At 41.6% G+C, this 12,974-nt stretch overlaps 1 protein-coding gene across 2 annotated transcripts in view; it reads right to left on the minus strand.

Moving 5' to 3' along the window:
- Positions 1–649: 649 nt before the first annotated feature.
- Positions 650–12,974, minus strand: part of alpl (alkaline phosphatase, biomineralization associated) — a 25,123-nt gene continuing 12,798 nt past the window's right edge. For both annotated transcript variants that reach the window (XM_034870037.1, XM_034870038.1), the window contains exons 6-12: positions 12,001–12,176; positions 11,333–11,473; positions 11,135–11,204; positions 9,421–9,555; positions 2,857–3,048; positions 2,653–2,772; positions 650–1,513 (exon numbers count right to left, since the gene is read on the minus strand). In XM_034870037.1, coding sequence (XP_034725928.1) covers positions 1,248–1,513; positions 2,653–2,772; positions 2,857–3,048; positions 9,421–9,555; positions 11,135–11,204; positions 11,333–11,473; positions 12,001–12,176 — 1,100 coding nt within the window. In that variant the 3' untranslated portion in view covers positions 650–1,247. The remainder of the gene's footprint in view (positions 1,514–2,652; positions 2,773–2,856; positions 3,049–9,420; positions 9,556–11,134; positions 11,205–11,332; positions 11,474–12,000; positions 12,177–12,974) is intronic.

Genomic DNA, 12,974 nt, shown 5'->3' on the forward strand with positions numbered 1-12,974 from the left:
GAGAAGAGGAGGTTAGTAACAACCGGCCGCAACAGAAGAGAAGTCTCCCCACATTAAGTCACTTCAAACAGTATAGCTTACATGAGTATAACAGACAATATACAGTAACATGAAATCTAGCTGGTTTACAATGCAGTCGCGTCTACATATAGGCCTATATCTATGCAGCTTAGCAATATCACGCTTAATAACACTGCTAGCGCCGGCTGTTGGTGTGTAGGCTGCATTGCTACTGAAGCCCAGTGGGAGAAGAGCGCTACAGACGCACAATTTCAAATCTCCGTCACAGCAGAAGTCCCGTGTTAAAGACAAAGAGGCCCCCGGTGTCAATGACGACTTGTCTGAAGTTCCAGCTCTTGGGGAAAAAATACTTACACTCATTAACCGAGCATCTCCATGTACGCATTTACAGATTTTTCTACACATTTACAAAATCCAATACCGATTTGGAGATTCTTTTGCTCATTTACACATGTGATTATGCACACACACACACATTGAGATACAGTCGCAGAACTCACCACACACATTTGCAAATAGTTTTTAATTGAAAATGATCAGAAGTTACGTATTTGTGAAATCTAAATAAAATGTGATGTCAAGAACATTAAGGAAACCGTTAACTGTCATCAAAACTGACAAAACGTGGTCAGAACACAGTTCTTTTATTGGTTAAGAGGTTAACAACTTCTGGTATTGGACACAATAATGCAAGGTGGGCTTTTTCCAGTGCTTTCTGCCAGTGTGCACAAGATGTATAACGAGAAATGTTTATCATTTACTCTTTAGTCAATTATACATTCGGTCGCCTCTGGTTTCGGCAAAGACTTTGTCCCTCAAAATGTGACCTCCTCGACGCACATGAGAGGTCTTTTGCAAGCTTATGAGGTAGATTATGTTAACTGCACACTTAAAAAAATAGGAAACGTATTCAAACAGTTGTAAATCCAATCTAATTATTCCAACCTGAAGGGTTTACATTTAACAATGCGTCCTAAAAACACTTCAACACAAATCCCACCAGTGATTGTGTGGTGATCTCATTTCAGTGCATCGGGGGTGTCTGATTAGTTTTGTAGTGTTTACATATTTGGCTAAAACTGACATCCGTATATGCTTCTGTCAACTAATTATCATAACGCAAAACAAGCGGTCCCATGATGAAATAGTATAGAGTAAAACAAGAAAATAAAAACTTAAAATGTAAGAGTGGTTAAAACAGGTTATCAACAGGATCGGGGGAAGGGTCAGCACAGGAGTCGGGTGACTGTGAGAAGGGCTGCGATGCTAGAGAGGACGGGGCGTAGATCTCCAGACCCGTTGCGTGACATACAGTGTTCCCTGTTCTGGCCGATACAGGCTGCATACGCCATCACGTGGGGAATGTAGTTCTGCTCGTGGACGCCATGGAGCAAGTGAGCCAGGGGACCTTTGGCAAACACGGCCACATCCTCTCCTCCGTGAGTCTCCATGCTCAGAGGCACGGCGGCCTGGGCCTGGTAGTTGTTATCCTCTAAAAGCCAGGGACACAGAACAAACTTAGAAAAAGATATAATATTGTTTGGGAAAGCATGAACAATGTCCACCCTGCGTTTAAGGTTTCCTGTGGAGGTTTTGCCCTCTGGTAGCACTATGGAGTTGTGTGTGTTTTGTCTCACACACAAGAACACACACAAAGTCCTGCCAATGGTTTCACGTTATTTTAAGGATCCTCAGGTGGCGGTAAAAGCCGAGATACGTCAGACACTGATAGCAAATGTGGATGTTAACAATTCTGGATTAATAACAAAAGTAGAAATTGGCTTTGCAAATCTTTTATGAGGAACTGTATGATAAGGATTGCTTTTGAATTATGAGGATTGCGTTACAAGTTATTAATTATAATTTATACTGTTTATTGTTCCCAAGTGGGGAAATTACAATTCACACGTTTGTTATTAATCACTACACACAGGCCAGAAATACACACATGCTCAGGACCTATTCATATACATATTGAGAGTTATCAGGGTGGGGGGGCTCCCAGCTGGACCAGCGCCCTGAGCAGTTGGCAGGTGATGGTGCCTTGCTCAAGTTACTGTGAATTCTTTTAACAGTAAAGGTACCGTACTTCCATTTACAGTATTGTATGTATTCACTGTAAAATACAAAACAATTAAACACAACATAAGTAAAAAATACAGTTCATTATTTACAGTACTATAGCGGCTAATTAGATTGTTTTTCCAATAATTTTGCTTTGACTGCTGTGATTTCAACTGTAATACCTAGACTACTGTGATTTTGTCATGTCAACAAGGTTGTAATGTGAACTTTACAGCAGTCTACTGTAAAAATCATATACAGTAGTGTTACTATAGGACATAACTGTAGATTTCACAGACATTATTTACAGTGTATAAGTCATCCTCTTTACTAAAACGGTATTATTTTCTAATGCAGGTGCCTCAGGTGAAGAAATGTCTACTGTTCTGCAGTAGATGTATTCTTACACGAATAAAACTGCTTGTAATATCACAATGTTATTTTTGGGGAATCGTGAAAAATATATGATTTACACAGAAATTAATGCAGATATAGTACAGTATATATATACTTAACAAAGTCAAGGAAGTTGAGTTTCTCTAATCTTTCCTTTTTGATTTTACTTACGATAGTTAACAGTGGAGACATTCTCCCTCACGCCGTTAACAAGTTTGTAACCTGGTCCGTTCCCATATATGATGGAGGTGAAGGGCTTCTGGTCAATATCGCTCAACATTGGGGCCAGACCTGTGGATGCATTAAACCCCATCATCACAACAGAACCCAACCACTGAACTACTTTTGGTACAACTAAGATATACAGTACAGTACCAAATATTGTGTTTCCTCTGGCTGTGTAGCCTCCGAAGTTGAACACATGGGAATGATCAGCAGTGACTATGGTGAGTGTATCGTGGATGCTGGTCATGAGATCTGCCCGGCCGATGGCTCGGTCCATTTCCACAGCTTCATGTAGAGCCTGCTTGGCTTTGCCTTCATGGTGCCCATGATCAATACGTCCTCCTGCAGAGGGGCAGATACAGGTGTTTCCTGTTAGACTCTTAAAGGCACAGTAAAATTTCTGATCCTGTGTCTCTATGTTCATTGTAAATTTATATCTTGTTACATGTTGAATATGCGTCCAAATTCTCTTTTCTCTTTCTGTTAAATTTAAAAAATTAACTCCGTTGTGGTTACACGAATGTGTTCGTCTAAATATAATTAAAATGTTCTAGCCAACCCTTCCTATCATATAGACCTGTACCTGATTGTTAACTGGTGGGTAGCTAGCAGGTGTAGGTGAGGGTGAAAAGTCCTACAGCTCCATATCGCTAACATGTAAAAGTCCCATGACATGGTGTTCTTTGGATCTTTTTATAAAGGCCTTAGTGGTCTCCTAATACTGTATCTGAAGTCTCTTTTATATAGACCTTAGTGGTCCCCTAATACTGTATCTGAAGTCTATCTTATGTAGACCTTAGTGGTCCCTAATACTTTATCTAAAGTCTCTTTTATACAAACCTTAGTGGTCCCCTAATACTGTATCTGAAGTCTCTTTCCCCAAATTCAGCCTTGGTGCAGAATTCCAGCCACTAGAGCCAGTCCCACAGTTCCTTAGCATGCGCCATTTCTGAGTCTGTAGCTCTTGGGGGGGGGGGGTAGGTGGCCTTGACCAATTGCCACTTTGTTTGTTTGAAACCCATGACATCTCTCTCTCATGTGTGGGCAAAATTTCCCTGGGCAGGCAAAGCAGAGAAAGGGGAGGTAACCTTGCCCCTTATGACCTCATAATATTCCAGATCGTCCCATCTAAGCTTTCATTTTCTCTAAGTCAGAGCAGGATATCCAGGACTCGGTTTACACTTATCTCCATTTCTAGCCACTGGGGGACCATAGGCTGGGGGAACTCATATTAATGTTAAAATACCTCATAAAGTGACATTTTCATGTCATGGTACCTTTAAGTTGTGCATTATTTTAAGGATTTTTCTTCTTGTGACAATAACGCTGGCCACATATTCTGTTAAAAACATCACATTACAGCAGTTAACCTGCAGCCCTTTGCTGTGTGTCATCCCCCCATCTCTCTCCCCTATTCATGTCTATCAACTGTCACTATAATAAAAGGAAACACCCCAAAAAATACCCACTCTTAATCCACTGTGACTTCAAAGCAGGGGGTATGAGTTGTTGTTCAAACACAACCACACTCAGAACATCTTTCCTCCAAAGCATTAATGGCGTTGCACTCGTTTGTACACGCCAGAATCGCTAAAGCATTTGCATAAAGAATGAAAAAAGACAGCTTGAGAGAAGACAAGTTTAAACCTTGCCATCTGTTTCCTCTCCATAAACCTGATCTCCACTTGAACATTGTGCTCGTTTCGGAAAGGCTCCATAACTCCGTCGTAAAAATGACAATTTTATTTGTGTAGCACTTTTTATTACACACAAACCCCAAGTGCTTTAAATTAAAATCAGCATACACAAGACAATCGAAAACAAACATGACATAAAACTCCAACCATACAAATTCACACAAAAACACACACACATACACATACAGTTGTGATGGACCTCAGGCCTACTGCTTGGTTGCATAATCCTGCAAATAAAGTGTACAGTAGTCTCAGGAGAGATGAATGTTTGAGAAATGAATGCTCTAAGTTTTGATGTATATTTCTAAGTGATAAAATGCTTTTTTTGGTGATATTGGTGATTTTTTAAAATGAGATCAGTTTAAAAATACGCTTCTGACTCGCCCGATGCATTTCAGAGACACTGAATCCAGGTGTGAATGTATTTTCAGTGACGTCCAGTATTTTTCAATGTATTTTTATGATTTTTAGGACCAACCAGGAGAATCTCAGATGGTTCTTTCGCCTTCTTTCAGATGTGTTATTTAACAATCCAGCAGGCACTCGGTTTGAAACATACTGACCCAACAATCCCTGTCAACCTTGCAGATGTTTGACTGTAACCATGCGTCCTTCAACAGATTCAGCCAAGGACACACAACCTTCCTGTGCCTTCTTTAGCAAATAATGTGCTGACATTGGCCATTCACAGATTTCTTAGTCATCCTCCAATGTCAAGACCAGACCAATCCAGACTCTTTGTAAGAAATGCCACATGCTTTATCCTAAATGCACATTGTAGAATAAAAAGCAACTGATTCATTTAAACCACAAAAGATCATCTTAGTTGATAAATGATGATTCATACATCATTGTTATCCCTCACAACGAGTCCAAGTCTGCTTTGTTTTTGATTAGTTTTTATGTTTTTCATACCTATTTATGTAAATGTTGCTGAATCATTGTATTTAATTTAATTGCATTAATAGAATAGTCTGGTGTGAAGTTGGCAGAAAGGAAGTTTCACTTCCGGGATTGCTCCGTTTCTGGAAATTCTGCCGGATTTCACTCTTTTCAGCCAGATGTCTGTTACGGAGAGCTTTCTTTGTGTCACAATTCTGAACTCCGGTGGATTTCTGAGTACTATGGTTACCTGGTCCTCAGGTCTCTGCAGGGTAAATCCAGACAGCTAGCTAGACTATCTGTCCAATCTGAGGACTATGGTTACCTGGTCCTCAGGTCTCTGCAGGGTAAATCCAGACAGCTAGCTAGACTGTCTGTCCAATCTGAGGACTATGGTTCCATGGTCCTCAGAACTCTGCAGGGTAAATCCAGACAGCTAACTAGACTATCTGTCCAATCAGAGGACTATGGTTCCATGGTCCTCAGAACTCTGCAGGGTAAATCCAGACAGCTAACTAGACTATCTGTCCAATCTGAGGACTATGGTTACCTGGTCTTCAGATCTCTGCAGGGTAAATCCAGACAGCTTTGTCCAGTTGGAGATTTCCGTTACACAACTAAAACAACCTTTGAATGTACACATGTCCCACCAAAACAAGTTCCTTCAGAGGCTTTTTTGCAGAAGCACCGTGGATCTGCCCCGTGCTTAGCATTGTTCATGGGGATTGTGATTGGTTTAACCCTTGTGTTGTCAGTGTTGACATTTTTCAGTTCACTGTTTCAATGTTGTGCGTGCTTTTTTTTTAAATCAAGTAAAATTAAACCTAAGGACAACATGAGGGTAAAAGAAATGCCAATAGACCAGAGCACGTTTTTCTCGAATCCCGGAATGATGCATGGACTGGCTTCGGTAATTTGAAATCATTTTATGAATAAAAAAAAAAAAAAAACAGAATCTGGAGAGATGTTTTTCAATGTCATGTCACTAGGTCTTCTGTAAATAATCTCGCTAACCACAGGCCACCCTGCTGCTCTACTGTTACTCCCCAATAGGTTTATGGGCTCAACACATCAACACCAGGAAAGATTTTGGTTTCTCAAAGGAAAACTTTGACTTGGATCTCGTAAACAAAACAGCTGTGTAAAGCCCATTTAAGGAATCTGTAACATTAAGTATATGACCTGATGGGGCCTCTCAGCAGCTGCAGGACTGCCTTGACAGAACCTGTTGGGACATTTTTGAACATCCAGACCCGAATATGTTTACAGACGGTGTTCTGTGTTATTTTAAAAACAGCATAGACATTGTCACAGTAGACAGACGCATCCAGGTCTACCCCAACCAGAACCCCCGGATGTTGAGTGAGGTTCAGCAGCTGTTACAGGCGAGGAACACTGCCTTCAGACCAGGTGACTGGGATGAGGGGCCTTTTTCCCTGGATCAGGGTGGCTCCAATATCATGGTTGCAGCTGTCGCCATGGTCCTGCTAAACGTCCTGCGATGCCCTGTTACATTCGGCTACGTCCTGCTGTGCCATGTAATGCAGCGCAGTACCTCGCTATCCCATGAACTACTACAAACTACTATTTTCAGTCACTGTTCCATTATATTTTACTGCGACTGTTATTGCCACTCTTTATTTTAACCCCGACCGGCCCGTCAGAGACCGCCTACCAAGAGCCTGGGTCTGAGTTTTGGTCCTAAAAGGAATTTTGCCTCGCCACTGTCGCACCGTTGCTTGCTCTGGAGGGAAGTACTAGAACTGCGGGTCCTTGTAAATTATAGATTGTTCTAGACCTACTCTATCTGTAAAGTGTCTTGAGATAACTCTTGTTATGAATTGATGCTGTAAAAAAAAATTGAGCTGAGGTTAAGCCACCAGAGACAGCCACACCACATCCAGCAGCCCACAGCGACACCATCCTTATGGTATGGAGCATGAGGTGAGGCGTAAGGACTGTGCAGACCAGGCGGTTGGGGTCTTTACTTAGATCTCAGAGTCACTCTCCCAGCTCACTGTCCCATCCTGCCTGAAGTCCTCCATTATAGTCCCCCTGCCAAAAACAAAGTAGCATCACCACTCTCAACGTCTACTGGCCAGTAACACTCACCCCTGTGGTGATCAAGTGCTTTTAGAAACTGGTTCGTAGTCGGGTAGACTTCAGCTCTGCCTTTAACCCCATCCTCCCCCACAGACTGGTTACCATACTGTCCGACATTGAAATACCACAATCCACCGGTCTCTGGATGAAGGACATTCTGACAGACCATACTCAGAGGGTAAGAGTGTGCCCCCATACATCCACAGCCCTCAGCCTCAGCACTGGCTCCCACGCTCTATACCCTCTGATGGGTAAACCCATGACTGCACCTTCATCAAACTTGCTGATGACACCACGGTAGTGGGGCTCATCACACGGGGGGATGAGTCCAACTACAGAGATATGACGCAGAATTTTCCCACTTCTTGGAAGGCAACATCATGGAGGACCTGACCTGGGGTGCAAGCAGATACTCTACTCTACTTCCTGAGAATTCTCAGGAGGAACAACATCCCCCCAAAAGTGCTGGTGTCCTTCTATCACTGCTCAATGGAGAGCATCATGTCATACTGTCTCTGTGTGTGGTTTTCAAGCTGCAATGGGGCACAGAGGAAAAACCTCCAGGGGGTCACAAAGGGAGCACAGAAAATCATTTGCTGCCCTTTCCCCTCTTTGGAAGAACTTCACGGCTCCCAATACAGATCCATGAAAACAAGAACAAACAGATTACATAACAGCTTTTATCCAACAGCCATAATTGCATTGACTGATGCTGCTAAAGTATAGTTCTCACCACTTATCTATGTCAATAGGGCTAAACGCAATTTTTAAGTGTAGATGCCGGTATGGGTGTGTGTATTTTAGCATTAATATGTATGCTGTAGTAACATTCTTTATGTATGTATTTATTTATGCATATATTACCTCATAGAAGTTTGGCACATGACTGCTGCTCTTAATTTTGTTGTATCTGTTACAATGACAAAGATATTCTATATTCTATCTATCTGGTTTTATTAGTTTTATAGGAGAGATTGGACAATTGTTTAACTTTAAAACTAGATCTTAAATAAGCCGGCTTGCTTGATTAACAGATTCAAGGTGCTGAAAACATGCACCTTGTGAAAGTAATTTAAAGGTTTGAAGGAAGTTTAATTAGGAAAATGCAGTAATGAATAAACTATTTTGCTAAAATCCTACTAACAGTGTTGGGTAGCAACAGTATTAATAATATATTTAAGTTATATAGCGCCTTTCAAGAAACCCAAGGACACTCTAAAGGAGGTTGTAGGCTGTGGTGAACAGATTTTTTTAAATGTCCAGGGATGTAGGATGTAGGATTACTGCAGGTTCCGGAAGGATGGGGCCGCAACACTAAAGGTATTAGAAGACCTCCTCGCCTCAAGAGACATTCACTTGTTGTGGTTTGGGGGTTTTGTTTGGCGTTATTTTTCCCATTTGGCCTTCCCTGTGTTTGTGTTTCAGTTTCCTCTCCGGTCTTGTGTTGTTGGTCCTGTCTTGCTTTCTCCTGTGTGTCTGTTTGTTCTGCTTCCTGTTTTATTTTGATAGTATGGTTTCCTGTCTTGTCTAGCTTTGCTTCGGGCCTGTCTGATTGTCCTACCCCGCCCTAATGTGATTCACCTGACGTGTCACCTGTTCCCCATTACCTCGTTACCTCTTGTATTTAACCCCTGTGTTCCCTTTATCTCTTGTCAGAGCGTTCTAGTTTGTCTGTCTTGCCCGTTGACCTGCCAGTTCGTCCACCTGGGATCCTGTCTGTCTTCCAGCATTCCCTTTGAGTTTCCCTTGTGTGTTTTTGTTTCCAGTTGGGACTTTTGCCATTCCCTGTGCCGGTATTTGGATTTTTGTTGAACCTCTCCTGTTTAGCTCCTGAGTTTCCTGGGCTAAAGACAATAAACCTTTTTGAGGTTTCCCTCCACTCCGCGTTTGGCTCCTCCTTCCTACCCCGTAACATTCACTAATGAAAAATGCAATTTCTCCGACAGTAACAAAGACTTAAATCAGCAGACCAGCCTGACAGATCATTGGGGAACCAGTCCTGAATCAAAAGTGGAGAACGCCACAAACTTGCCTTCAACAAGCAGGTAAAACCCACTGGGGTTCTTCTTGAGGATCTTGAGGGCCACGTCCACCATCTCTGTCAGCGAGGGATCCGTGTTACTGTTCCTCTCCAAGTCGTACGGCAGATCCACAGGCTCAAAGAGACCTGGAATAAAAGAAGACACGCTTGAAATAAAGACAGGATATTACAGAAAATAAGCCTGCAAAGGCTTACACATGTGGCTCCTCATTTACACTTCAATGGGCTTTCTGTCTTCCCCATGAGGAATTCTAAGTAATGACAACAAAACTGTTGGCACATCTACATGATACAAGCCTTCCGTGAGCGCGCAACACCCCCATCCCTCCTCCAAGCACTTGGTAGTAACCAAGGAGACAGAGGATTAAAAAACACGATGGACTCTTCAGAAGAGGTAATTATCTTAACTCGATTCACTCAAACAGTCACATATCTACATCATTTTGTAAATACAGCCATACTAAGAAATCCAAAGAGAGTTGTGTGGAGCTTAATTAGCTTTTGTAGCAACTCATCTGGCAATGGCTTGAATGTAACTGACATAAATACTGTATTAAGAAGTTAAGTACTAGAGTTATAAAAAGTTAAAGGCAAAAAACAGCAGAGGACAGTCATATAAAACAACCTGATAAAAATCCCTTTTCACATTTCTATTTGCTCAATTTTTTCTTGTTGTTATAAGACAACTAGAGATGGTCCGATACCATTTTTTGCTTCCCGATTCTGATACCTGAACTTGTACTGATCCGATACCAGTGTTTAAACTGCTATCCCTGTATGGATGGGTTATGATTTCTGTCTTTGTTGTTTGTCTTGCTCAGGTTAAACTCTTTCTGAAACATGAACTTTTATTATCTAGTCAGTTATAATGGGAAAAGAACACGAAGGAACTCCTTCAACGTAGATTTTCTTTTAGGGCTTTATTACGTGGCATCGGGGCATAAACTCCAGTACTTTCCGATACCAGTGTTTTAGGCAGTATCGGAGGCAATACTGGTATCGGTATTGGAACATATCTGATGACAAACAGGTGCTGTAATGTTTCTTCAAGGTGTAAAAATGTGATGTTTTTCATTGGGACCCTTTGCAAAGATGACCAAGAATGGAGAGATGTTTCCTTCTTTATAGAACTGTGTAGATTGAATTATTACCTACTTTATGTTATCACTATTATTATTACTTCAATTTTACTTTCAGTCCTTGGCATGAAATTGGATTCAAGGATGCAGGGTTTGTGAATATTGAAAGAAAAGAAATGAAAAACTGACAAAAGTACATAGCAAGGTTGGCAAGTGGTGGATTTTTGAAAAGAATCGTGGCAAAAAAATGTTTCTCTTGTCGTTTTAATGAGATTTTTTTTTTTTTTTTAAGTATTCAAGTTAACTACTTACAAACTGTGCTAAGGATAACTTTAGTTCAAAGGATGAACAGCTGAAAAATGGAATGAGCAGTGGAAAAACACATCTAAAGAGCACTTCAAAGTCTTTGCTTTGAGGGACCAAGTCGCCTCGGAGAGCGTTCCCACTTCCCATTAACACAGCATTCAACTACAACCACAATTAAGTTTTCCTTGGATAAGGCAGGGTTCACAGAAAAAATTGCATATTACACGCAAACCATAAACCAACAGCAAATGCATACATGTATGGCTCTTCATTTACACTTCAATGGGAGTTCCATAATGACGCTGAGACTGAAAACTCACCCAGTAAGTAATCCACGTTGTTAGGGTTCAGAGATAAGAGCTGCTTCTTGTTCCATACGTAATGGCCTTTCTGCACAAAGACACAAATGCACCGCGCTAGTGTGATTGGTGGCACTGCAGTTACTTTGAAATTTGGAAAGTGTAATTGGGACGATAAGAGGGAGCAGAGAAACGAGAGGAGCAAAGTGAGACATGTACTTTGTCCTTCACTCGGTCGGTCCACTCCTGCACCAGGTTTCTGCCGTCTTTTCGCGTGCCGCTGTGCTTCGGGACGTCGGGGTACTCTACATCCGACGTGTTCTTTGGGAACATGTACTTCCTGCCTCCACCCAAAATCACCTAGAAGGCCACAAGAACAGAAGAAAAGTGGGCTGTAGTTAGCTACTGAATTAAGCTAATGAATTAGGCCATGTTGTAAATAAGGTCGCCAGCTAAAAGTTAAAAGCTGATTCGTTTAAAAAAAACTTAAAGATGTCTTGAATATAGTTTTTTTTTTTTTTTACTGAAATGTTACACTATTTGATTAGTCTCGTCTTTCAGGTGACAAAAAAGTAGTTGTTGCCCAGTTTTAAATACACTAAACCAGAGGTCAATGTTTTTTTTTTAAGTCATTGACCCCTTGACTGAAAGAGAGATAGATCAAAGACCCCCTTCTACATATACTGTGTGGAATTAAGTTGCATGTTAAACTAATTGGAGGCCCACTTGCATTGACTGTGAGAACCCCCTAGAGGTCTTGGACCCCCTGTTGAAGATCCCTGCACTAAAATGATCACCTGAAACTCTAAGTTCACTCTAAGGGAGAGTTTTCTAGTGATGTATACTTTATAATACGTTGTGTATTAGAATTTATGCTTTTGACTCACATCAATGTTAGGGATGTTTTCAAAGAGTTGTCTGGCGATGTCCTTGCAGCCGTCCTTCAGAGCGTCCTCTGGCATCTCGTTGTCCGAGTACCAGTCTCTGTCCACGCAGTGGGCGTAAGCAGCACTGGGAGTGGCATGGTTGACTCGGGTCGTCGTCACTATTCCCACTGACTTGCCTGTAGTGAAAACACACACACATACACACACACACACACAAAGCTGTCTGAATTAGTACTGAGTCAGTTTTTGATTAAAGAACATGTTGAAGGTACTTTATTGTCACATACACACACATTTATTGAGATTCACTCTCTGATCTTAGCATACTATTTAAGCAGTTGGACAATTTGTATTCCCATTCTGTATATAATCAAATATTTGTTCTTATAATTTATTCCTATTATGTATATTGTATTCGTTTACTGTATATCGTATCCGTTTCATTTATATTCATATTCTGTGCTGTGTGACTGATTTTGCTGCTGTAACACTGTAATTTCCCATTTTTTGGGGATCAATTTCTATCTATCTATCTATCTATCTTTCTATCTATCTATCTATCTTAACCCCTCCCTCAGGGGAGCAGTGGGCAGCCATTTACAGCCAGGGGACCAACTCCAGATCTGAGCCAGTGCCTTGATCACTGACTGGAGATTGGCTTTTGATGGTGGGGGGAAACTGGAGCACCCGGAGGAAATCCACGCAAACATGGGAAAAGCATACAAACTCCACCCAGAAAGGCCCAGCAAGACCTGGGTTCACACCCAGAAGCTTCTTGCCACAGTGCTACCCATTGGGCCACCATACCTAGACGACCTAGACCGAGATGTACTCCCAGCAGTGTTTCTTTGCAGAGCAGCAGGGAATTTTGTACTAAAGTGACTGTCACTTTGCTGATGCTTGATCAGTTTTGGTTGAAACTGAAATCCATTGTTGCATGGAACAAAGGGTGTGGATTTGACCCCCCCCCCCCC

Source organism: Etheostoma cragini, chromosome 4, assembly GCF_013103735.1.
Source record: "Etheostoma cragini isolate CJK2018 chromosome 4, CSU_Ecrag_1.0, whole genome shotgun sequence".
In the NCBI taxonomy this organism is placed as follows: domain Eukaryota; kingdom Metazoa; phylum Chordata; class Actinopteri; order Perciformes; family Percidae; genus Etheostoma; species Etheostoma cragini.